The sequence below is a fragment of the Python bivittatus genome, unplaced genomic scaffold, assembly GCF_059951505.1.
Source record: "Python bivittatus isolate LINGU-HERP-01145 unplaced genomic scaffold, Pbiv_v1 ctg000570_np1212, whole genome shotgun sequence".
NCBI lineage: Eukaryota > Metazoa > Chordata > Lepidosauria > Squamata > Pythonidae > Python > Python bivittatus.
The window spans coordinates 15,242,333-15,268,943 of record NW_028277097.1 but is presented as its reverse complement, the minus strand read 5'-3'; the positions used below and the strand labels follow the sequence as shown (position 1 = coordinate 15,268,943).

Sequence of the window (26,611 nt, the reverse complement as noted above, 5' to 3'; positions counted from 1 at the left end):
TTTCACCAGATGGATTAGTCTTTTGCAGAAACATAAAGAAGAATCTAGTGGGTTCTTTAACAGATATGAGTAAGGATGAAGCTTGTTTAGTCCTTAGATAGAGACACTGGGGAATCCTACAACTGTAAACTAGGCTGAGAAGATTTTATGTTAAAAAACTAGGCAAGAAAAAGGTAATGGAAAACTACTTAGGTATTACTGCCAAGAAACCACATAGTTATGCCCATGTAAACATCAGAAGGGGAGGTCAAGTTGAAACAGTCTTTACTTTTCATTGTGAAGCATCAGGACCAATAGCTTGTTCTTTCTGAAAAGTTCTCCATCATGTTGTATCTGGCCAGGGGCCTCCATAGCACACAATTGTCTGTTTCAGAAACTGATTGTGATGTTTTCCTAAGACTCTTGTAATCTCTGTCAAGGGGATTAATATATTATTATGGCTCTTATCGAGCATTCTCTACCTGGCACTGTCCAGATGTATGGGAACATGCTGGTTGGGGAATTTTGGGACTTGTGGTCCTAGCACATCTGGACGGCATCAGGTTGGAGAAGGTGAGCTTGTAAGATAAACCCTCTCTCAAGGGCAAATGAACTGAATTGTGGTTGTGCCTCTTCCAACCCCAATTCTTGCTCTTTCAGCTCCAGTGCTGTGGTGTCTACAACTATACTGACTGGAAAGGTACACAATGGTTCAATGCTACAGGCAACCACACTGTTCCTATGAGCTGCTGCAAGCAAGGTCTGGCTATGAAGAATTGCACAGGACGACTAAGTGAGCCATGGTTTCTCAATACACAAGTAAGAGCATCCAGGATTTGCTTGAGCGTGACAAAAGGTTTAGAAACCAAGAACCTAAAATTGTATGAACCAACTTCCTAAAATGTTTTTTGGCCTTCCAGGCTCTCTTTACGCATCTCATTCTGGAATATGTAGTTCCTATTTCATGTAAAAAGTTCCTCTCTCTACTTTCATTAAGCTCTCGAAGAAAACTCTCTGTCTACTGGTCCTTTCAAATTAGTGGATTGGCTTTGAGCTAATGAAACCAATGCACGCTATCATTAACCGGTGGAATTCGCTGCCACAAGATAGGGTTTCAGCCAATGGTGTTCAAAAGGATCTAGAATAATCGATATTTTATCTTATACCAAGCCTCTGATTGGCTACTGTGGGAAATAAGAGATTGGACTAGATCGGTGTTTCTCAACCTTGGCAACCTTAAGATGGGTAAATGTCAACTCCCAGAATTCCCCAACCAGCCACACTGGCTGGGGAATCCTGGGAGTTGAAGTCCACACATCCTAAAATTGCCAAGGTTGAGAAACACTGGACTAGATGAACATCTGGGTAGGTTTAGAAGGCTCTTGTGTTCTTATCTCTTCCAAGTTGTTCTTGTTTTCTACAAAACTCTCTTTATCCCAGGACAGGGATGTCTGCAGGGAAGCAGTAAAAAAAAGTCTAGATGGCAACCACAATCATATGATTGAAGCCCCATCCCTTATTTATATGCATCGCATATTTTAAAAGGGTGGAGCTTTGATTGTGGAGTTGTGGCTGCCATCTTGAATTTTTTTTTTTACCCCTCCCTGCAGACCTGGGGTAATCATCCTGGCTCCAAGAATGGCACAGGGACCCTGAAAACCTGGGAAATGGCCCCAAGAGTCTTTCCAGAAATTGTCATCAAATTGTAACTTTTAATGTGGCAAAAGAAGAAAATGATTATATATAGCAATGGCAGACCACTTCTACTATATATAGCTGTGGGTGTCCAAGTCAGAAGCTGAACTCAACTAGGAAGTGACTTGACTTAGTTATATCAACTGTAGTGAACTTGTTTGATTTTTAGTTACATATCGCATTAAATGAAATCAAATTTCATGTTTTTGTCCTGATCCAAACCTTGGTTCTGATTCTGTTTCCTCCCAGAGGGTGGCTTTTGGAAGTCCACTCAAATTCTGCTCTCGGGCTAAACGTTTTGAGCTATAGGCAACCCCTGCGTCTTGAGTTTCTGGTTTCCCTCTGATTATTCCTGGACCCTCTGTGATGTGTTTCCTTCCTCCAAACCAGTCTGAAACAGAAGCTTCTTTAATGAAATGAATGAAGAAGAACTAATAGTGTCTGGGAAATTTGAGATGTTTTGGAAAAGGATTTCTAGCAAGGCACTGATCAGCTTCAATGGGGATCTGCCGAAGCCCAGAATGAGGAATGTAAAGGTGGCCTTGTGATCTTAAAGGCGTGGCATGAGTGATATCAACTAACTTCTATAATCAATTCTTCCCCATCTGCTTCTCTTGCTGCAGGGCTGTGAAGTGGTAGTGGAATTGGTGCTCAACAGCCTCCTCAACTACGCTCTGCTCGTTGTCCTGGCTTTTGCCATTGTGAAGGTATGTGGTTGCCAAGTTTGAACATCTTTTCAGTTGGGTTATTGGTCAAAGAGGACCTAGGGGTTGGAGGGTAAGGAGGTTAGATCTGGAGGCATGCTAGAGAGTGGGGAATGGGATCAGGGAGGGACAAGGGTGGAGGGTATTAATGCCGGGGAAAGAATATTATACATGTTTTCTCTAATATCAAGCAATTATTTGATAGATTTTGGAGTAATAAGCTTTCAATAACTTTTTGGCTGCGAGATAATCTTAACTGTATAGAGCAGTGTTTCTCAACCCTGGCAGCTTGAAGATGTGTGGACTTCAACTCCCAGAAGTGGGAGTTGAAATCCACACATCTTCAAGCTGCCAGGGTTGAGAAACACTGGTATAGAGAAATTAGATAGAGCCATTCTAAAAAATGTAGGTAATGGGAGAACAATGTAAAATTATTTCTTTAAATGTTAGACCTCTGGGAGGTCCTACTAAGAGGAAGAGGATTGTTAATTATGTCAGATCATTTAAACCTCATGTGGTTATGTTACAAGAAACATATACAACCAATTGGCTGAATGATAGGTACTTTGATAAATGATTTTTTTGCACAAGGATCTAAAAAATCAAGGGGAGTAGCTATTCTTTCCAAAGCTGGCATAAATTTGAAGGTTCCAACGATTTCTGATAGATAGGGAAGGAAGATATTTATTTATAGAAGGGGGCTTTGATAATAAAACCTTAACTCTAGCATCTGTTTTCCTAACCAGGGTCAGATAAGTTACTTACAAAAGATTATGCTAGCTGGGGAATTCTGAGTGTTGAAGTCCACACATCTGAAAGTTGCTAAGGTTGAGAAATGCTGCTCTACCACTCACAGAACGCAAAGTGAAAGCAATTCAAACCCAATTTGCAACTTCATTATCCACTCAGCAACTAGTGAAGGACAATTCTGGGACTCTACCTCATACTTCTTTATTCCAAAATCCCCCATTCCATCACTAGCAATAGACTATAATCTGGTATATTTTATATGAATATGGCAAATTTTCACACGTATGGTGCCTGTCTCTTTATTCACATTGCAATAGATCTCCATTGTATTTTCTATACTTTTCCTTTTTGATTTTTTTTCTCCGTCTGTATCTTGGATTTATGTAAACATAGTTACCTGATATAGTTTAACAAGGGCATCTGGGGATTGGACAGAAATGTCCACATGACAGACTGCCCACATGGTTCCAATCCACCTTCCCAAATGCCTCCTATTTCCGTTCCCATCCTGAATTTGAAGGGGGGAAAAAAAAAGGGAAAAACAACATCACCAAAAATTGCCTGTTTCCCATCAAATGTTGGTGGTTCTGGAGGCTTCCTGCACCCCAGAGCTTTCACAGATGGTCACTAGATAAACGTTGGTCTGATCCTGCCAATCTCTTCTAGTGTTATTCTGATTTTAAAGATGTTTGTCTTTTCATTTGCACTTTTGAAAAGACCAGGCTCCACACTCCCTATGAAGTGAACCACTCCAAGACCTCTAATAGGGTTCTTTTACCCCCTCCACGCACTTCAAATATTTCCACCTCTGCCTTTTCCAACCTAGAAGGTGCCTTTCCAGGCCGCATTGGAACGTTGATTAATTCTTTGCTTGGCTCTTCCACGAGGAGTATTTACACACGGCCATGAGCCAGGGATAGTCGGGGTTTCTTGAAAAAGCCAGAGGCACAGGGTTCATGCGGTATTCACACTATAAACCATGATTTACAAATCATGCCACACTACATGTATCTATGGCTTGCTTAGCCCTGGTTGTTGGATAAACTGTAGTTGGCTGTATCCAAACAGTACATCAGGCTGCAAACCATGGTTAGAAACTACACAATGTAATAAGTCAAAGCCAAGCAAATTATGGAGTCAAATCCACTACTGGGGTGTTCTCAACTTTGTTCTGATGTTAACCACAACCTGTCTTAAAGCAGAGCGGGGCAATAGCACCATCTGCAAGCAAGTGAAGAAATGACCGAACAATATTTTGCAGTGCGATTTAGTGCCTCTCCGTTGATTCCAAAGAAGGGGTAGGCAACCTGGTGCCCTCCAGACACTCTGGTCTATGAATCCCACTGAGCACTTCCATGGTACAACCTCTTCTGTTGGGTTATTATGAAGCCCCAAACATCTGGAGAGCACCAGGTTGTTTAGCCCTGACCTCTAACTCCCTTGGTACTCTCCAGTGGGTTCCCCACTTGATGTGTTGGACTCCAACCTTCGTAGTCACCAGCTGCCATGGCCAAGGACTGCCTAACTGGGATGGATATAGCATGTAACATCTACATCCAGAACATCTGGAAGACCCTAAGGAGGGGAAAACTGAACTTGACAGACACTGAGAAATGAAAATGAATAGTTGTGGAGAGATTGTTAAGTGGCCAGATATTCATATCTAGGAGGAGAACAATTCAGTTTCAAACTGTAAATCCTATAAAGGATGCTAAGTATGTAGCCTGAAAGATTAATTGCAGTTTTCTTCATTTCAGTTGTTTGGAATGGTTGGCATCTGCTTCTTGGCCTGCAAGAAAGAAAACAGCGGTTATCAGCCCCTGAACTCAGGAGTGTTTGCCTGACCGAAAAATGGAGGACTTTCCCTTTTGGGATTTCCATGAACAAAAATGGACGTAAAAAAATGTCTTGAGTAGAAAGCATGAGCCTACTTTTTATGCAGTCCTGAGGGAGATTACACTGGCTTTCAGAAGTTGTATTAAATGTGAAATGAGTTGGCATTAACATCCTTATAGCCCTGAGATTTCTCTGATGCAGCTGAAATTAAGGGGTACTTTTCTTAACAGCAGGTGGAGACATTCCCCAGAAAAGACAGACCAAGGTGGGCGATTCCAGTGTTTCGTGCAATTTGTGAATCTATCTTTGAATATACTTTAAAAATTATTTTTCACACAAGGTGCTTTTTTTCCCCTTCCCTGATTGGCTGGTCCACTGGTATATAATAAAGGGCTATATGTTTATAGCAAACCTCTGAAATCTAGTGGAGGTGACTCAACATTAGACATTTTGAATTCCACTCCGAGGTAAATCTCGAGAACAGAGGTTGGCTTGGATGTAAGCTGGATTCTTCTCCCAAGAAAAACTGCAGGTATAAAGGCCGACAATTGCTTTTACTATAGTTACTGGCATTTTCTGGAATAACTTGCGGGTTTGGACATATGCAAACTTCATCTGGGAGTTTTCAGCATTTCCAAGTGAATATCGCCATCCATTAAATTTCTGACACTGTGAATTCTTTTGATCAAGAGTTGGGTAGTCCAGAGCTGCCTACAGGTTCCTGGCTTCCCTTTTTTTAGCTCTTGAGGTCTAAGATTGAATTCTGGCGGCACAGGTTCCCCAAATTGACAATTCATATAGGGAAGCCCAATAAAGTTGTAGCATAACCCCTAAAATGGGCTTCAGACTTTAAGCAGAGAAAGATAATCTGCTCTAAATATCTGTCAGAGCCTCACACCTGAAAAAAGTATGCCTACTCCTGTTATCACTGCATCCTTAGTTCTACTCTGCCAAAATTAACTACAGTCCCCAGCTACAAATCTGTTGAGCTATAGAACTAAAGCAGAGTTGCAGGAACACTTCAGAAGTGATGGATTGATTGCTTAATCCCAGCCGTATCTTCACCTAGTAGTTATGTACTCCGGAGGCACCAGGTTGGATAAGGCTGATCTAGGGATATGTGGCTGATATTATTAGTCTTTATTCAATGGATGCTCCAGTTTGACTTGAGTCTATTCTTGGTCCAGTAATCCAGTACACGCCGCAGGTGAGTAAAATTTCAGGGTGTGCCTGGAAATATATCAAACACGTGATGCTACTTTAATTTCAGTAGCAGCTGGAGCTTGATTTTATTCTGCACTGTTAGACGGCATTAAAAACAGTGTCTCCAGATGAAGGATGTTGACTTACCAGGATATGATCAAACATCTTCTTTATGTTCTGACTTTTCCTTGCTGACTTCCTTCCTAAGTTGAGAAGCAACTTAGCATAGGCGTTGCTGAAAAAAAGAAGCAACAGATTTGTTTTTTCAAAACATTTCTCATTAATTTCTTGAGTATAAATGACTATTTAGATTACATAAGGACGCTCCTTAAACCATAAATAAAATATTTCAAAAACAAGCATGCAGTCTTTTATTTCATTTGAAAGTGGCAGAGGACAATTGAAACGTCCTGTGAGAATTAGGGGATCATGCTGGAAAAGCCAGAGGGGAAAATAGTTACGTATCGCACAAGAACACTAAGTTATTTTGGTTAAGCTTGACTTCTGGTGACTTCACAGGCAACGTGGACAATGTGGAAGTGCTTTGCCCCTGCCCTGTTCTGGGATTATTATTCTTTTCCCCATCCATTTTCTGGGTTCCTACCATACATGGAATGTAAAATATTCAATGACTTTTCTACAACACCACACACAATAGAGAAAGTCTCCAAGATGAACGCGGGTCCTCATGGCTCCACTGACACTTTCATGGGGTTGGCAGTATGGAGCAGTATGGAAGTACTATGCTAATTGCTGCCTTCTTGAATTTTTTTTTTTAATGTCCCAGTCTAGCCTTGAGCCCTGGAATCGCTTGGTGGTCTCCCATCCCAGTGCCAGTCAGGCCCAACCCTGGTGAGCTTCGGAATCCAGCCAAGCTCTGCCAGGAACATCCCTAGGTGAGGACTGAGAAGCCGGACTGTCCACTTACTATAGAAAATTCCTGGATCTTCTCATTTGTTTCCTAGGGTTGCATTCACACAACCCGTGATTGAACCAACTTTTATGTAGCTTAGCACAGTACATCAAACTACAAAATATTCAATGACTTGCAAAGGCACAAAGAACACAAAGACTTGGTTAAAACGAACTAAGTATGTTGTGTGAATGCAAGACTTGACTTTTTGACCTGGTTAAGAGTGTTGGGTAAACCCAGTTTACGGCTAAGAACCACTCTGAATGGTTTGGCTAAGCTTTCCCAAATAACTCGGAAGCTGCGGTTGCGAGCAAAAGATCGCTACCGCTAGACTTCGGCTCTCCCTTCGCTTGAATACCGGAAGTGTTGAGTTCCCAGTCTCGCCCCTCACTTCAGGCTTCCATTCGGCTACCGCTCCATCGTGAGGCTGAATAGGAACAGAGGTTCCACCACTCGAACTTCCGGTGGAGTGATGCCGCTCTTGCCCGTAACATCTCTTTGGTCAGAATTCCTGCCATGATAGTACTCCCATCCCACTTCAGGCACTCAAGGTCTTGACCATAGAGGAATCAGCGCCTAGAGTGCCAGAACCTGGGCTAAAGAATTCATAGACCACAATGATAGACATATTTTTGGATGCAGGTTTGGCTTTTGGAGACTTTTCTCTTCTTTCTGTCATGGTTGGCTGAGGAACTCTGGGAGTTGAAGTCCATATATTTTAAAAGTTGCTGAGATTGAGAAACACCGGTTTAGATGTTTGCAGCTCAGATCTGGCAGTCCTATCCCCGAGTGTCCGAACATTCAGGAGGAAAAACTTCATCCGAGCCAAACTTTAAAGACCACCCTAATGATGGAGTTCCCCATGCCTGTCAATTCAGAAGCCGGGGGGGGGGGGCTTCTGAATTATTTCCCTTAGTTCAAAGGGACTTATCTTCCAAACAAGTCTCCCCTCAGATAACTGGTACAACTTCCAGAATCCCCATTCCTCAATGAGGCCCAAACCAGCCCCGTTCCTTTCCAACGTTACAATCCACTTTTCCCCCGAAGTGTGACGATGCTGCGCGACTCTATAATTTCTACCTCCCAACACTCGTGTGCCGCTCTATATTTTTCATCTATGGCGGAATCCGTCACCACTTCCGAGGTTCGGAACGCGCCGGCGCGCCCAGCGGCGAGATGACCGAGCTCTCGCGCGATTTGCGATGCCCAACCGCTTGAGCGGGGTCGTTTGAATGCGAACGAGTCGCCGCTGGAAGGAGACGCTCGGTTCGTGTAGATGCGGATCGTGGATATGGAAGAGGACAAGGCGGCATTCGCGCGGCCCGGTGATGCTGACGGTGAGACCGTGACGCCCTTCTGACTTTCTCTTTAATATTATAATATTAAATATATTAAATAAATATATTAAATATATTAAATAAATATCATATTTATTATATTATATTGCGTAATAACTATATTTTATATTATTACATTAATACGTTATATTATATCACATTATTGTTATATATTAAATCACATTATTATTATACAGAATATTAATTAGTGATATAATATTAATGTTTCTCCCATCCTTTTCTCTGTCTGCATTCACACGTGCTGAACCTGGTTATTGGGGTTAGCCATTTTCTGGGTTCATGCAGAGCCTCAGAGCATTAACCCACCCAGCAGCCGAGTTCCCTCAATAGGCTTAGCCCAAAGTTTCTCAATCTGGGCAAGTTGAAGATGGGTGGACTTCAACTCCCAGAATCCCCCAGCCAGCCTGCAGTCCACCCATCTGCAAGTTGCCCAGCTTGAGAAACTTTGGGCTAAGCCACCAGAAACAAACCATGGCTATAAGCAAGCACCAGATCTTGCATCTTGTGGGAATGCTTCTGCTGGGTCTTTAAATGTTAAAGTGATGTTGAACGATATAGTACCAAAGATCTGGCATTGATTGTTTATCAGGAGTTGTGGATGTATCAAGCCCCAGAGGGGGGTGGCAAGAAATTGGAAATGGGATGTTATTCCAGATGTCAAGGAATGATTGTTGGAAACGTGTGATCCATTTTAGAAAAGGCAGTATTTACTGTTAATCAAAGGGAGCTTCCTTTGCCCTACTAGGGCAAAGATGGTGTGATATTTTACAGTAATATTTTGTAGATAGTATATTAAACTCGTATGCCGCCCGACTCTCAACAACTCTGGGTGGCTATATTATAGAACTGTATTCAGTAGTAAACCCATGACTATTGACAAGTATAAAATATAAGGTAGATATTGTTGTTGTTGTTCCTTCTTCCATTTCTTTCCTAGTTTGTATTTTTAATCTGTTTGGGGTTGTCCCTTTTCTAATTTTTGAATTTTTTTAAAGATTGTTTTGCTAATTGCGCATCCATTAAATAGATAAATAAAAGTAATAAGAAAAGGAATGACTGAGGCATGATTGCCTCTAAGTACCACGTGTCGTCTTGTCACTTGATATGTTTCTGTCATTGCACTGGTCCTCCTTTATGGCTTTAATTTTTCTAATTTTATTTTAAGACTTCTGGGTGGCTTGCTGTAGTGGACCCTAGATTGGGATCCCTCTTAAAAATTGTTGTAAAGGAAGAAATTAGATTCTAAAAAGCCCATCTAAGCTGGCTATCTTCTCTGGAGATCTGAACAAATTGGTTCGAAGCAGAACATGCAGTGTGGCTCTGGGTCACTGCTTCCAATGCGTAGCTGCTCCTAATGTTAGTAAGTTTGTCCTAACCTTCAACCAGAGTCTGCCTGAAGAGTGGTATCGGATGCTGCCTTCAATCTTCTCTTTTCAAGGTTAAACACTCTCCCTTCTGTCAGCCTGTCAGTTTCTACTCCATTGATCATCCACTACAGCCTTTCCAAATGAGTATTCTCTGCATCAGTGGGACTACAACTCCTATGCTGGCTAAGAGGATAGGAACTGTAGTGCAATCTCCTGTGAAGGACATCAGGTAGTACATCTCTCAGCAACCTCCAGTAGACTGGTAGGGCTTCCTGCTCCAGGACCACTGGCTCTTGTGTCCCCAGGCTGCTGGAAACAAGAACAAAAAGCCCGTGATAGACTTCCAGTCCTGGAGGTACATTTTTGTTCCTTGGTTTCTCATTTTGTACAGAACCCTACCTCCCTTTTAGCATTTTTGGAATTATCTGAGATTCTTTTGGAAAACCATTCCATGAAGCCTACCTTCTCTTTTAATAAAATACAGCCACTCTACTGGTTGTAAGTAAAGAGATTAATTGTTTTTCATTCTCAACTAAAGAATGCTTTCTTTGTTTTTGCATTCGTCATATGATATTAAATATTTCCGTATCTATTACAGATTTGTAAAAATACTTGTATTTCTTACAAAAGTGTGAAAATGTTGTGTAAAACGTGCCATTATAATACTTTTAATTTTTATAATACTTTTATTCATTTTTTTTTTTGCTGTTTCTGTCTTTGTGCCACCTCTGCCTACAATATTAAATATGTCCGTATCTACTGCAAATGGATAAAAATACTTGTTTTCCTGACAAAAGCATGAAAATGAGAATGTTAGCTATTGTAATCTTTAAACTGAACATTAATCTATTTTTCCTTCTCCCCTCTTAAAGCAAGAAAATGTGATACTATCTCTTCAGATTTAAATGATTTATGCTTTCATGTCAACTCCAAGATCACAAATATCAAGAAGTCACTTCAGCTGAGAAAAATAGGTAAGAGAATTTAATATTTTCAGGCCAGAACTGATGTGATTTATGCAATACTGTTTTGCAGATTGCTTCGGGAGTCTGCTGGTAATATATGCATGGAAAAATGCCAGTTTAATAAATATAATATTTGCAGACTATTTCATTGTCTTTATACAAGGTACAAACTATGGAATTTACTGCCATCAAAGGGGTGGCACCTGCCAATTGAGACAATTTTACAAGCAGACTGAACAATTACAGTGAGAATTAATGCTGCAATAATTCCTGAATCGCAGACAGAATATCTTAAACAACCACAAAAGCATTATTACTTTCCTGTTTCTGCTACAAGCTTCCTCAATACATCTGCTTGGTCACTGTTTGATGCCAAATGCTGGACTTACTTACTTAGAAAGATACAGTTGAAGAGACTTTAGAACAGTGTTTCTCAACCTTGGGAATGGTTGGCTGGGGAATTCTGGGAGTTGAAGTCCACACGTCTTCAGGTTCCCAAGGTTGAGAAGCACTGCTTTAGAGGATATTTAGTCTAATCTGCTACTCAGTTCAGGATCCACTACAAATCTCTGTGAGATGACCACAGAGCTGCTATTTGAAGCTCTCTAGTGAAGGAGAACTCACGCTTTATGTGGCAGCCAATCTCACTAGTTAACAACTCCTATAACCATAGACTGACATTCTTTCAGTTTTAACACGCTCATTCTGGTCCCATCCTCTAGCATAACAGAGAATAAGTACATCTTCTGTGTGAAAGTCATTCACATATTTGAAGATGTCTATTTTCTGTAGGTTAAACATTCCCAGGTCCTTTAATCATTCCTTACGAGACCCTTCGCTATCTTGGTAGGCTTCTCTAAAGTTGTTCCAATTTGCTCCAGTTTGTCCTTTTTGAATTGTGGTGCCCAGAACTGGACATCATACTCCAAATTGGGTCTGATTAGGGCAGAGTGGAACAACTATTTCCCGTGGCATGGCTCTGTGCTCCTCTTCAGTCATCCCAGGATAGCATTTGTCTGTTTAGCAGCTGCATCACATTGCTGGCTCATGTTTTGGCCAGTTCTATAAAGTTCTTGAATGACTGGCATCAAAACCCATATTGTAAAAGTATTAGCTGAAGACTTACCCTTACCTATAACCCTCAGTTATAGAAATAAAGTAGACGTTCTGAGAGATTTCACGTTATGAAGGGGAAGACATCAGTCAGCAATTTTCAGTACTAACATGATGAGGAAATGGCTTATCTTCAACGTAAAGTGATTTTGGGTGAGAACTACTTTTTTCGTGTTACCGATTGATCTCCTTTATTTGTAGACCAGGACCCATCTTTGAAGACAGTGCTCAGTAAGGTAGTCCATGAAATGTTTCTCTTAAATAGCCTCCTCAATAAATTGGAAGAGGAATGTCACCATCAGGAGAGACTACAGAGTCAACTCAAGGTACTAATGGCATTTGGTGCCCCGGAACCTTAACAAAATGCATTTTCTGGTTACTGCTAGAAATGTTAAGCATCTTAAGTGGATGTCCCATGTACCTATTAAATTATTCTAGAATGCTATAGTGTCTTCTTCACCAGAGGACCAGATAAGAGTTACAAATGAATCCTAACTACTAATCCCTTGTGCTACTTATTTCACTCTTAGCTACAAAAGCTCCCTGTGTGTTTTGGGGACTGCTTGTTTTAGCACAATTACTAAAAGCTACTTCTTTTAGGAATTTCCTCACATCAGCTACCTTGAGTTCCTAAAAGAGTCACCCCACAGTGAGATGGGCGGTGACACATTTGAAATATAAATAAATAAAAAACAAAAATAAATAAAAGGCGGGAAATAAATCTAGTAAATACGTGAAAAGTAAATAAAGTGTGCAACTTTTGTTAACTCAGAGTGACTAAAATAAGCTTTGCACAATACTGGAAACCAACCGAAGCATCTGAATGTACGGTTTGATGAAGGATAGGATGGAATTTGTATCACTAGTATAACTGAAGTATTTTCTTTAGGCATCAAAAGAATTCTGTCATGGTATTTTGATGTGAAAATGGTCATTATTTATAATATTTTGAGAATAAAAATTTCAGGAAAGGACCCTGTATTTTTTCTAGGCCAAAAGCTATCATTTTGCTTTTATTGTTCTTGGAGTGTTTTATATTGCTTTCTATATTTACTTACTGTATTTTTAAAGAGAAAAATGGGGGCCTCCTAGATGGGCTTAGCTTAAACCATTTCTGAGGTTATATCCCCAAACGAGAAACTGGTTGAATTGATCCACTTGATTTTCACCACATGCCACCAGCTGCCAACACATGATACTCTCAGCGTTGTACATCAGTATTTCTAATTACAGGAGCTGCAAGAGTCAGTGGAGAGGAGCCATCTTGAAGCCCAGCATCTCGGAGAAAACATGCCGATTTACCTTCCCCAAGCCGTGCCCAGCAGGTCTGTTTCCTGTCAACAAGGCGGGAATCCCAGGCCTTTTAGCGGGGCCCCCCAGTCCTTCGGGACTGAGTGCTGTGCTTTCTCAATCTCTTTGGTTACCGAGGTGCATAAGAGAAAGGCACAATGAGGAAACACACAGTGTTTTCCAAATTTTAACCTGGAGAGGATGACCCTAATTTACACAACTAAGCTCACACGCGCCTTGTCCTTATGCAGTGCAGCTCCTTGATTTGAAACAGCAAGGTTTGGGGGTGAGCACTTGGAAGCAGAGTTTATTTGGTCCAAGGAACTGCCAGGAAGATGTGCTATCAAAGTCTGGGGGGAAAAGCAAACCCTTAAAGGCTAGAAGCCCTGCTTTTGAAAAAGATTGTGCTCTTGCTGGCAATTTCTAATCTTTGTGGCCTATGATCACAAGAATGCAAGGGACCCTGGTCATGTGTCTCATCAAAGCTCTCAGCCAGCTGTATTCCTTTCCAGCTCTTCCACCAGTAAGGGATTCAGGTAGTTCTCGCTTAAACCACATTGGGGACTGGCAACTCTGTCACTAAGCGATGTGGTAGTTAACCAAGAGATCGCGTGACCACAACAGACTTACGACCTCACTTCCGCTGTGGTTGTTAAGCAAATAACAGTTGTTAAGCAAGACATTACACGACCGTGACTTGCGATTTTACTGCTGGCTTCTCCATTGGCTCTGCTTGTCAGAAGCTGGCTGTAAAGTGCAGAAATGGCAATCATTGACCGTGGGATACTGCAATGGTCAGAAATGTGATGCCTGGTTGTAAAGTTACTTTTTTAGTGCCATCAAAACTTCGAACGATCACTAAACAAGGTGGTTAGTAAGCAAGGTCTACCTACAGTATACCTGATAAGGACACAATACTTTCTCTACAGGTTCTTTCAAGCAATCCACGGTGATAGCTGGAAGAACGATTAAGAAAGAAAACACTTTGATCGACATAAAATTGCACCAGGACTGATTTTGTGCTGATGGGCTGCTTAGTCTGACTTGAGCAGAAAGAAAGAAGCTCCAGTTGCTTCTGCTACTATTTCTTTTTAAAGAGACAAATAAAGAATATACTGTAGTGAACTAGGGTTGGCCAGATCTAAATATATTGCTTTAATTTGGAAGGAACTCTGAAGGATGACAAAAAATATGCTTAGGAGCTGCAGATTGTCTTCTGCCCTAAACTCCAAAGCAGCACACATGGACTGAACTAAGCTTAAAGAAGTTTCCCCAGCTCTCTCACATGCTAAGTGACAAGTGCGCGCTTTTCTTTGCTAGTCCGTATTCCCCAAAGACAAGGCTTAGCTCTGCAAACAAAGCTATACGGTTTTATGTAGTCTGAGAGCTTACCAAGTAAACCTATCCATAGTGAAAATTCATGTTTGTATTCTGCTATAGTTTGCCGATTAATATTTCTTGGACAATTGGCACTTGAGTCTGGTTTTTCTTCCCCCTTGCCTTTTGCAAAAATTCCTGTCTCTGCCAGGAAAATGCAGCAAAAGCAAAGGAAATTATATCATCTTCCTTGCAGCTAATACCAAAATTGACGGATTGTGTTTATAGTCACTTGCATGGTCAGTTTTTGGTGGACTCTCTCTGCTTGTATTGTAGTTCACTGGGCATAACCCAAAAGGAGAAGGAACCATGCAAGGCTGAGGACAGTAAGCCTGCAAAGAAGCCAGCTAAAATCTCCAAGTGCATTAAAGAAGCACCCTTCATAACGGTGGAGGAGTTTGAGAACGTCCCCCCGTGAGTAATCTGCATGAAGCAAAGATGACCTGCGTTTCCATAGCTCTTTTTCCAGAGCAATCTCAATCTGGTGCTTGCTACTTTGTGCTGGATTTGAGCCATCATAATTCCCAGCCAGTGCAGGACTATAGTGAGTAGGGGATTATGAATGTTGAGGTCCAGTGTATGTAGTGTGTAGAAGGCTCCCAGTGGAGTGAGATGGCTTTGGAACTGGCTGATCTTTAACAGCGTGTTTTGGACAATGTGCTGTTCTTTCTGCTAGATTTTCTTTTCCTCTACATCCTCTTCATAAAAATGAGGAGAAGTCTATGCTTAATGTGCAGTTGTTACACAATGAAACCAAAGGTGCCATTCTTATTTCCTTTTTGTAGTCCAACTGATTATCTTGAGCCCAAATGATATATTTTGTTGATTCTTTAAAAAAAAACCATGTACAGAATAGTTGATATATTTAGCTGCATTTGATGAGGCTGTGTGTTGTTGCTCAATGATTCAGTCAGTAACTGGATCCTTTGTCAATATTTATTGGACAGTAGTAAGCTCAGAAAACAGCAAGATCAATAACACTCTCAAAATGTAATGTGGGCCAAAAGATAATACAGTTGGGGCTCATTCACTGACTGAAAAGCCATATTCAGTGAGAGATCCTGAATAGCTTGATTGGGGTTCACTGATGTTCAAAGATAGTATTAATGGCTCAGATGAGGGCACAGAGGAAACTAAAATGTGGAAATCATGCAAAATTGGTGGAGGGAGGTAACCACATTGCAGAAGATAGAATCAAGATTCAGAACTGTCTTGACTAGGTGGAACAGTGGGATAATTGGCTAAATTCGTTAGAGAAAAAGTTAAAGTCACACATTTACATACCAACGAACAAACACCAACTAGCCTCCATCTCAAGGGAAACTGGAAAATGTGGGTTTGCAGCAATACTTGTACAATACTGAAAATACTTCAAGGGCCCTGCTCCACAAGTAACCGGTTGTGAGACCCTGTTTTTCAAGTTGGGGGCCTGTGATCGGTTGGGAATGTTGCTGCTTTACCAGCCTCCCTGCTGCATAGCGACCTCCCTGCCTAAGCTGAGTTCATCTTGGGGGTGGCGGTGGAGTCTCCCAGGCTTATGGTTCTGGGGGACTTCAATCTGCCATCCCTGGGATGAACCTCGGAGGCAGCCCGGGAGTTCATGGCCACCATGACGACCATGGGCCTGACTCGGATTATTCAGGACCCGACTCAAGACAGTGGACTCACACCGGATTTAGTCTTCTTGGAGCAGTGGCAATGTGACCTGAGGGGAGAGTTACATCTTTCCCCGTTGCCATGGTCAGATCACACCCTGGTGGCCTTGAGGTTCTCTCATGTCGCCCCCCTCCGCAGGGAGGCAGGACCTATTTGATCGGTCCGCCCCCGGCAATTGATGGACCCATTAGGGTTTCAGAAGGAGCTGGGGGTTATCCCTGAGGTCTTGCTGCACGGTCCAGCGGAGGCTCTGGCTGCTGCCTGGAATAGGGCAGTGGCTGGGGCCTTGGACAGGATTGTGCCTGTGTGGCCCCTCTTGCCCATTCGAGCCCATTGCTCCCCATGGTATATGGAGGAGCTGAGGGTTCTGAAGAAGGTTAAGAGACTCCTGGAGCGCCACTGGAAGAAGACAAGGACCAAACCCAACCGAACACAAGCTAGAGCCGCGGTTAAGGCCTACCTTGTAGCGGTAAGAGCGGTGAAACGTCAGTATTTCTCCGCTCTTATTGCATCCACAGAATGCCACCCAGCGGCCCTGTTTAGAATCACCCGATCCCTGTTGGGGGGAGGGGGTTCAGAAAATCATCTACAGGACCGTGCTGAGGAATTTTCTGAGCATCTGCAGGATAAAGTCGCTCGGATCCGTTCTAAGTTGGACGCCAAACATGAGGCATGGTCTGGTGAGATGCTCGGGGAACGTCTTTGCCGAGTTATCTGGGACCAGTTTGATCCTTTTGGTCCTGAGGAAGTGGACAGGATCCTCCAGGCTGTAAATGCCACCACATGCCCTTTAGATCCATGTCCCTCCTGGCTGGTGAGGGCAGCCAGGGAGGGGATGTGTGGTTGGGCCCTGATGATGCTTAATACATCCTTGATACGGGGGTGTTCCCAGCGACCTTTAAGGAGGTGCTGGTGCACCCCCTCCTCAAGAAACCATCGTTGGACCCTACTGTCCTGGATAATTTTCGTCCAGTCTCCCACCTCCCCTTTATGGGAAAGGTGGTTGAGAAGGTGGTGGCTCTGCAGCTCCAGAGGATTCTGGATGATACAGATTATCTGGATCCCTTTTAGTCAGGTTTCAGGCCCAGGTATGGAACAGAAACAGCATTGGTCGCACTTATGGATGATCTCTGGCGGGGGTGGGATGGGGGTTGTGCATCCATCCTGGCTCTCCTTGACCTCTCAGCGGCTTTCGATACCATTGACCAGGGTATCCTGGACCGATTCAGGGAGTTGGGGGTGGGCGGCGTAGTCTTGCGTTGGTTTGCCTCCTTCCTCCAGGGCTGGTCCCAGTCGGTGTTGATAGGGGAGGAGAGATCGGGCCCACGGCCCCTCCTTTATAGGGTGCCACAGGGTTCGGTACTCTCTCCTCTCCTTTTTAACATCTACATGAAACCGCTGGGTGAGATCATCCGTCTCCACGGGGTGAGGTATCATCAATATGCCGATGATACTCAGTTATACATCTCCATCCCGGGGGAAGTAAGTGATGCTGTGGCTGCCCTTTCCAGGTGCCTGGAGGCTGTGGGGATCTGGATGGGGAACAACAGGCTTCAGCTGAACCCTGGCAAGATGGAGTGGCTGTGGGTTAATGGCCCCTTGGTCCCTAGGAATTTGCCATCTTTGGTTCTGGATGGGGTTGCACTGCCCCAGACAGATCCAGTGCGTAACGTGGGGGTCCTCCTGGACTCACAACTCCTGTTCGAAGAGTAGGTGGCAGTCGTGGCCAGGAGGGCCTTTGTGCAACTTCGTGTGGTTCACCAGTTACATCCTTTCCTGGACCGAGAGCCCCTTCGAACAGTCACTCATGCCCTAGTCATCTCTCATATAGACTATTTTAATGCGCTCTACTTGGGGCTACCCTTGAAGAGTATCCGGAAGCTTCAACTGGTCCAGAATGCGGCCGCGCGGGCGATTTTAGGTGCATCAGGATCAGCACATATAATACCTTTGCTCCGTGAGCTGCATTGGATGCCAGTTTGCTTCCAGATCCAATTCAAGGTGTTGTTTATCACCTTTAAAGCCCTATGTGGCATGAGTCCAGGGTACCTGAAGGACCATCTCATCCCTGTTACATCAACCCACCTGGTCATGCAGAGAGGGCATGCTACGGACCCCGTCTGCAAGAGAATTTCATCTGACAGGGTCCAGGAGGCGAGCCTTCTCTGCAGTAGCCCCTGCCCTTTGGAACACCCTTCCCCCAGAAGTGAGGTTGGCCCCCTCCCTTTTAGACTTCAAAAAAAACCCTGAAGACCTGGTTTTGTCATCACTTACGGGGTGGGGATGGGAATAGTCAGTTTTGGGGTTGGCTGGTTCCCTAGTCTTACCTTTGACTGATATTATCTGGTCACAGGCTGAAATAATATCACCATCTCTTGGATTTTATTGTATTTAATAATTGTATTTTATATTTGTATTATTTATGTTTTTACTGATTTTAAATGGTTTTGTTGTGAACCGCCCAGAGTCCCTCCTTGTGGGGGAGTTGGGCGGTGATATAAATTTGACATAGAAATAAATAAAAATAAATAAATACTTGCAAAGACCTTCCAGGGGTCACAGTTCATCCTACCAACAAGTAACATCAACAAAGCAGGCCTCCAATCACCCTAGCCCAAGGCCTGAGAGAACAGGCAGGTCTTTATGGTTCTTCAGAATGCCAACGGGGGGGGGGGAGGGGGGGCATCTGGATCTCTGGGAGAAGGATTAATAGAGGATCGAGGGAATCCAAGGCTCTGTTCCTTGGGAAGACTCCAGTTAAGTTTTGGCTGCAGATGCTTGGATCATTTTCCACTGCAAGTCCTCCTGGACCCAGGGCCTCTCTCTATCTTGTATGTACCCTCAGTCTTCAGAAGTTCCACCTTTTGTTTACAACTTGCCTTTCTCCTGAGAGGTCAAGATGGTGCATGTGAAAGAAGGCCTACAACATACTTATCTGCTCGGTTGACCTGAGAGTGTGTGACTGGCACAAAAGCAGTTGGTGAGATCGTGGGGAGGCTGGGAGAGTAGTGGAAGGAAAGCTAGACACAAAGAAGTGGGAGATAGGAGGGAGACTAGTATGACCTTTTCTCTTAAATGGTGACTTAGTCTAGGTGGGAAAAACCATTCCCAATCCTTCAAAGACTCTCTGCCTGAGGGCTGGAAATTCCCCCTGAAGTTTCCAACATTCTGCATTTACTCCCAGTTAACATTAAAGACACCTTCCTGAAGTGTATAATTCTTGCTTCCTTGGTCTTGCTTAGCTGAGCAGGGACTGACAGTACTGCAAGCTCGCTGACCCTGAGGATTTCAGCCTGAGTCTGCCCAGTCCAACATACAATGCCTAGAATTTACATAGGGATTAAGGTGAACTTTTGTCACAGCCCTCCCAGTTTTGGGGAGAGCAGTGCCCTACTCAGAACCCCCAAGATTGGGAAGGAAGATCTGTTATGGAGGTGCATTCCTTGAAGAGCCAGATCTGACTGTGGTTTCCCATCCAGGCCAAGCCTGCTGCTGTTTCACGTGCGAGAGCCCCAAAGTGTTTATAAAGCAGCGGCCTAAGAAGTGTTTGGGGATTTTTGTCTGACTTGGATGTGAACAGTGAAGGCCCAGCAGGATACTATGATATAGTTCAAGTTCCTCACTAGGTGACTAGCAATGGATGTCAGCTTAGCAGCCTTGACAACTTGGTCAAATGTGAGAAATTCTGGAAACTATTGCAGCAACATCTGGCAGGGATGCTCATCCTCTCCACTCCTGTCCTATACAAATATATGTCATTCTCACATTACATGTGTGCTTTGGAAAAGAACTGTAGCTTTCAGATTTACTGGTTGTGTTAAGCTGTTGTCTTCTCCTCTGAAGGTACATGAAAGGCCGTCTAACATACAGCCAAGTGAACATGGTCATTGCAGAGATTAACAAAGCCGTTGCTAGCAAATACAGTATCATGCGCCAGCCGACTAAAACCATGTTGAACACAACCAGGAATCTCTACTTCCGATTCCAGGAAGAAGAAACCAAAGACACAAAAGGTAGGTTTTTAACTGAAGTGTATGTTTTGTAACTGCTATGGGAAGAGGATACCTAGCAGCCTTCCATAATCTTTTTTTTTTTAATATAAATTTTATTATGCTTTCAAAAAAAAAATTAAAATACAGAAAAATCAAGAGAAAGGAAAAAGAGAGAAAGCATTCCATAATCTAGTACCCTCCCCTCATGACCTAGAAGACAGTAGGTTTGGGAAGATGGTAATCTTGATTTCTCTCTAGTGAAAATAAAGTACGACATCTAGTTCCATACCTAAGGGGGTTGCCAGTAAAAGTTGATGCTTATTTCAATCTTCAGGGTTGTCTACACTAGACACAAACTGGGTTGTAGGAAGCTGCCCATGGCACCATGCCATGATTTGCTTAATCATGGTGTATGCAACAAACCAGCTGAGTTCACAACATGCTAAACAACACTGTGACTTAGCACGATATGTGAACTAGCCCCAGAGTGAGAACACTGGTCTCCCTAGCTCTCTTACCAATCTGCATAGATTTGGTCACAGGATTTCAGAGAAGGGACTTTCTCAGCCTTGCCTGAAGATGTCAGGGTCGAACTGGGTCCTTTTACAATCAACCTTTGGGGTGTTTTTCCTTGCTGAAAGAACTGATGGTGTTTTGCAAGAAATGTGAGTGCAGTCCCAGACTTGAGGGTTATCTTAAGCCACGTTTCCTTAAGGACGAAGATTCATGGCATGGCAAGACTGCACATGCTTTGTATGCAGAAGTTTCTGAGATGAGTTCCTAACATCTCCAATTATGAAAAAAAATAGTTATTCACAGATAATTTTGAGGAAGGCACTGTACTCTCTAAAAACCTGGAGATTTTCCAGGTGGGTAAGGTTGACAGTGGCTAGGTGGGCCAATGGTCTGACTTGGTATTAGGTAGCGTGATATTCTAGCATGCTTTTGCACCTTCAGTAGGGGTCTTTCCTCCACTGTCCTCTTGTCTTAGAACATATTAGTCAGGATGTAGCCCGCCCTGAAATTTGATCTTCCATTGTAGTTTTTCCCAATTGGAAATAAATTGTTCTGGCTGGTAAGCGGAGAAAGAGGCAGCTAGAGCAATAATTTGCTCCTTAGCTTGACATCCTAGGAAGAAGGCACCAAATTTTTTGTCATTCCTGTGTCTCCTGGGAAACAGTTCTTTTGGGTTTGGGAAAGATCACTGGGTGACCAAAGAAGAATTGGCTAGAGGCCCTGGAACGAGAGGAAAATTATTGTGTTTCCATGTTATACTGAAAGAAAATCTACATACAGGTAGTCCTTGCTTAACAACCACAACAGGGACTGGAAAATTCATTGTTAAGTGGGGCGGTTGTTAAGCGAGTTGCACCTGATATTATGATCTTTTTCTGCAGTGGTCATTAAGTGAATCACTGCAGCTGTTAAGTGAATCACATGGTTCCCCACTGATTTTGCTTGCTGGAAGCTGGCTGGGAAAGTCACAAATGGCGATCACGTGACCCTGGGATGCTGCAACCGTTGTAAGTGTGAGCTGGTTGCCAAGTGTCTGGATTGCGATCATGTGACCACAGGGGTATTGCGACAGTTGTAAGTGCGAGGACCAGTTGTAAGTCCCTTTGTTCAGTACTGTTGTAACTTTGAACAGTCACTAAATGAATGGTTGTTAAGTGAGAACTGCCTGTATTATTTTCTGAAACCAACTAAGTGCTTTTCTTTGTATACCATCATGGTGTGGAAGAGCCTGGGATCTCCAACAGTCCTCAGCCCCTTGACAAACTACAGTATCCAAGATTCTTTAGGGGTGGCCAAAATAAGACTAGCAATGCAAACGTAGATACTTGTTGCCAAGGCAGGACTTCCAGATGCTTTCAGAATGTATTTGACCCCCAAATAAAACATTGTGTCTCCCCAGGTGAATATTTTATTGTGGAGGCTGATATTGAAGAGTTCACCCAGCTGAAGGTAGACAAACGTTTTCACAGCATCCTGACCATCTTGCGACATTGCCACCGAGTGCGAGAAATCCGAGGATCTCGACTTGTCCGCTATGCCATCTGCTGAAGCATCCAAGACGCTAAAAATTATTGGTCGTTGTTGTGGACATTGATTTTTCCCCTGGCAATGCTATTTCTTTGTTTCACTTCCTTCCTGCCATTATTATTAGAAAAGATGGGTTTTGCTGGCATTAATAAAATGTTTGTAATGGGACAAAGATTTTAGCTGTCTGCAGCGATGAAGACATTGGACCAATGTATGCATTTCACAGTTTTTCCTCCCCACCCCCTCACTCCACTTTAATTTTCTACTTGATGAGTTTAAGACATTTAATTTAGCAACATTAGAAGCTTAATAGCCTAAGTGTTTGAAACTTGATTTGCTCAAAGCCTTTGGAACTTGAGCTTTGGAATTATTGCATTACTAATAAACTAATAAACCAGAGAAGCAAATGAATGTGCAAAAGAACGGTTGGGTGTAGGAATACGCGGGAATCGCTGTGTCTGTTCGTAAAAAACATTGGCGAAGATTTCCTCCTGAAATGAGATTTCAGGGAAAAGGATTCCTTTGGAGGGATCCAAGAGAAGCTTGTAAGATTTTTCAGACTAAAAACCTGTGCTGAAAACCTGGAATAATTGAAATACTGACAAAAGTTTAGAAACACAGGTTTTTGTATTGGAGCCCAATTAATGGTTTGACCAGATACAGTATTAGAATCCTCTAGCCTAATGACGGGGGACGCAGTGGCGCAGCGGCTTAATGATGCTGAAAGTTGCCGCCCAGAAATGGTTGACACTTCAGTGGTTCGAGTCCAGCCTTCGCGTTAGCAGGGTGAGCTCCTGTTTCCTCCCCAGTTCCTGTAAAACCCAACAGTTCGAAAACTCACGTGAGTAGATAAATGGGTACTCTCACTCCAGTGGGAGGAAAAAAGCTGGCGGCGCCTTACAAAAAAGGAGTCGGGAGCAGTTGCCGGTAACCGTGCGCGCCCAAAAAGGGCGTGAAGCAACGGAAACCCCGCCTCCTGCGCTCGCCAGCTGGGCTCTGCCCTAGGAAGGAGGCTCTGGCAAACCACTTCCGAAACAATTGCCTTGAAAACTGCAAGGACTCGTCCAAGCAGTCACTGCAGAGTCGGTAACGACTGAGCGCAGATAAAAAAAAAAAAAAAAAGCCTAATGACTCTTAGAATTATTTGACAAAAATTCTCTCTGTGCTACTAGGGATACATAGCACCAAGGGGATGTCACCACTTTCCTTTCAAACAATAGCAGGAATGTTTTGAGTCATCACCTGCCAAAATATTCATCACAGGTAATCGTTTCTACCTGCATGGATCAAGTAAAATCTTCAGGACAAGCTTGACTCTTGGTGGATGCAATTATGTTAAAATGGATATGGTGAAATTACTTCCAGGAATGCCATAGGATACAATATTTTGTTGCTATCTTTCACAGAGCAGATCTGAAATGACAACGAAGGTCACATCCTTCTAAAGAAAGGATTGCGTTCAAAGCAGCTAGGTGCCCATGACCAATTGTTAACCATGCAGGTGACAGATGATAACCTTTCTCCCTATTTAAATTACGTGGATGTTCATACATTTCTGCTGCCTCTAATAATTCTAGGGAAAAAAGCTGTTATATGGCAGACGCTGTCATTTTTCAGGTCTGTTTTGTGATTTGTCCTGTTTATAAGCTTAACATCCCCTTCCTCCCTTCCTTCCTCAAATTTGTAGGTCGCCTGACTCCCAAGGACTCTGGGCAGCTCACAACTAACACAAGAGAAATAAAATTAATAAGTGAAAAATAAAAGATGGCAAGAAAGACAAACTGGACAGGTTAACTTTAACTCCCCACTCTGTGGTCCATCCAGTTTGTCTAACCTAAGCATCTCACGCTGTTGATTTAGTTTATACACTTCCTCAGTTCTTAATTGGAGGAATTTATTCCGACTCAAGGGCAGCAGTCCTATCTTGTCCACCATCTCAAATATTATTCTTGAACCCTTTTTTTGGCCAATATTTTTCTCAATCCTGTCACATTTTAGATGTGGATCATTCGTTATCCTTCATTGGTCATTCTGTTCATGTTCTTACTCTAATTAAATCCTTTACTGTGTTTTTGTGATGGAATGGGATTATGAAGGCCAGGCTCAGGGAGATAAACATTTTCTTAGCTCGCTGGAGGAGTGTGGGAGCAACAAGAGGATGAGACTGGCACCTCCCTGAGGAATTCACACTTTTGTGGCTGGAGGACTTTGGGAGCTGGGGTTTCAGTCTGGGAAGATTCTTGCTAGAGGTTGTCACTAATAAACATGACTGGACTGAATTTGCACTGTCTCTTGGAGTTCCTTGATGTCAGGCCTAGCCCAAGGAACTCCTCCGCCCTTATTGCGTCTGCAGAGTGCCGCCCGGCGGTCCTGTTTGGGATCACCAGGTCCCTCCTTGGTAAGGGGGATGTGGTGGTTCATTTGCAGGGCCGCATGGAGGAATTTGCAGAGCACCTGCAGGATAAAATCGCTCGGATTCATTCCAAGTTGGACTCCGAGCGTGGTGCAGGGTCTGGGGAGATACCAGGGGATCGTTCTTGCCTAGTTAGCTGGGAACGGTTTGATCCTGTGGTTCCTGAGGAAGTGGACAGGATCCTCCGGACTGTGAGGGCCACCACTTGTCATCCGGACCCATGCCCCTCCTGGCTGGTGAAAGCAGCTCGGGAGGTGACGTGTGGTTGGATCCAGGCGATGGTTAAGGCATCCTTGCAGGAGGGAATGTTTCCAGTGCCCTTTAAAGAGGCGTTGGTGCACCCCCTCCTCAAGAAGCCCTCCCTGGATCTTACTGTACTGGACAACTTTCGTCCAGTCTCCCACCTCCCCTTCTTGGGGAAGGTGGTTGAGAAAGTGGTGGCTTCGCAGCTCCAAAGGGTCCTGGAGGAAACAGATTATCTGGACCCTTATCAGTCAGGTTTCAGGCCCGGCTATGGAACGGAAACAGCATTGGTCGCACTTATGGATGATCTCTGGCAGGAGCAGGATGGTGGTAGTGCGACCATCCTTGCTCTCCTTGATCTCTCAGCGGCGTTCGATACCGTCGACCATGGTATCCTATTGGGACGGCTCAGGGATATGGGGGTGGGTGGCAGAGTTTTGTGCTGGTTCACCTCCTTTCTCCAGGGCTGATCCCAATCGGTGGTGATAGGGAGCGAGAGGTCCCATCCTCGGCCCCTTCTTTGTGGGGTGCCGCAGGGTTCGGTTCTCTCTCTGCTCCTTTTCAACATCTATATGAAGCCGCTGGGTGAGATCATCCGTCATCATGGGATGAGGTATCATCAGTATGCTGATGATACTCAACTATACATCTCCATCCCTGGTGAGGTAAGTGATACTGTGACCACCCTCTCGTGGTGCCTGGAGGCTGTGAGGGTCTGGATGGGGAACAACAGGCTCCAGCTGAACCCTGGCAAGATGGAGTGGCTGTGGCTCTGTGGCTCTTACTGGCTCCTCTGTATCCGGGACGTTGTCATCGGTGGTCTTGGATGGGGTAGCACTGCCCCAGACAGACCCAGTGCGTAATTTGGGGGTCCTCCTGGACTCACAGCTCCTGCTCAAAGAGCAGGTGGCAGCCGTGGCCAGGACGGCTTTTGCACAGCTTCGGGTTGTGCACCAGTTATGCCCTTTCCTGGATCGGGATGCCTTGCGAACAGTCACTCATGCCCTTGTTATCTCCCAGATAGACTACTGCAATGCGCTCTACATGGGGCTACCCTTGAAGAATATCCGGAAGCTTCAGCTGGTCCAGAATGCGGCCGCGCGAGCAATTTTTGGGGCCCGAAGAAGGACCCATATAACACCTCTGCTCCGTGAGCTGCATTGGGTACCGGTTTGCTTTCGGGTCCAATTCAAGGTGTTGGTTATCACCTTTCAAGCCCTATGTGGCATGGGGGCAGGTTACCTGAAGGACCGCCTTGCCCCCATGATCTCAACCCGTCCCACCCGATCTCACAGAGAGGGCATGCTCCGGATCCCCGCGGTAAAAGAACTTCGACTAGCGGGGTCCAGAAGGCGGGCCTTCTCTGCTGTGGTCCCCGCCCTTTGGAACATCTTGCCCCCGGAGGTGAGACAGGCCCCCTCACTCCAGGCCTTTCGGAGGGATTTGAAGACTTGGCTCTGCCATCTGGCCTGGGGCGGGGAGGGAGGATATCAGAAATGGGGTTGGCTGGCCCCTTAATGGCCTGGTGTGGCCCCTATCGGCCTCTTGGATTTTTTAGCTTTTTTATTTTTGTAATGTTTGGTTTTTATAACTTTAAATTGTATTTCTGATTTTAGTTTGTTGTAAGCCGCCCAGAGTCCCCCGTTGTGGGGAGATGGGTGGGGACAAGTCAAATAAATAATAATAATAAATAATAACTCCAAGAGACAGTGCA

At 44.0% G+C, this 26,611-nt stretch overlaps 3 protein-coding genes and 1 pseudogene across 3 annotated transcripts in view; all 4 read left to right on the top strand.

Moving 5' to 3' along the window:
- The window catches only part of LOC103059498 (tetraspanin-36-like), a 32,219-nt gene extending 25,693 nt beyond the window's left edge, over nucleotides 1–6,526 (top strand). The window contains exons 5-7 of the mRNA XM_088152777.1: nucleotides 640–798; nucleotides 2,298–2,381; nucleotides 4,886–6,526. Of these exons, the coding sequence (XP_088008903.1) occupies nucleotides 640–798; nucleotides 2,298–2,381; nucleotides 4,886–4,972 (330 nt within the window). The 3' untranslated portion in view covers nucleotides 4,973–6,526. The remainder of the gene's footprint in view (nucleotides 1–639; nucleotides 799–2,297; nucleotides 2,382–4,885) is intronic.
- A 1,745-nt stretch (nucleotides 6,527–8,271) lies between these two features.
- Nucleotides 8,272–24,498, top strand: SKA1 (spindle and kinetochore associated complex subunit 1). Its single transcript, XM_007429312.4, has 7 exons — nucleotides 8,272–8,417; nucleotides 10,678–10,779; nucleotides 12,085–12,209; nucleotides 13,117–13,208; nucleotides 14,827–14,964; nucleotides 20,050–20,219; nucleotides 22,114–24,498. The coding sequence occupies exons 1-7, from the start codon at nucleotides 8,357–8,359 to the stop codon at nucleotides 22,260–22,262; spliced, it is 837 nt and encodes a 278-aa protein (XP_007429374.1). The 5' UTR covers nucleotides 8,272–8,356; the 3' UTR covers nucleotides 22,263–24,498.
- LOC148214333 (uncharacterized) lies at nucleotides 16,382–19,483 on the top strand. The gene is made up of 2 exons (XM_088152988.1): nucleotides 16,382–17,294; nucleotides 19,449–19,483. Exons 1-2 carry the CDS (start codon nucleotides 16,385–16,387, stop codon nucleotides 19,481–19,483), a joined length of 945 nt encoding a protein of 314 aa, XP_088009114.1. The 5' UTR covers nucleotides 16,382–16,384.
- A 971-nt stretch (nucleotides 24,499–25,469) lies between the features above and the next one.
- LOC148214332 (uncharacterized) lies at nucleotides 25,470–26,415 on the top strand (annotated as a pseudogene).
- The last annotated feature ends 196 nt before the right edge of the window (nucleotides 26,416–26,611 follow it).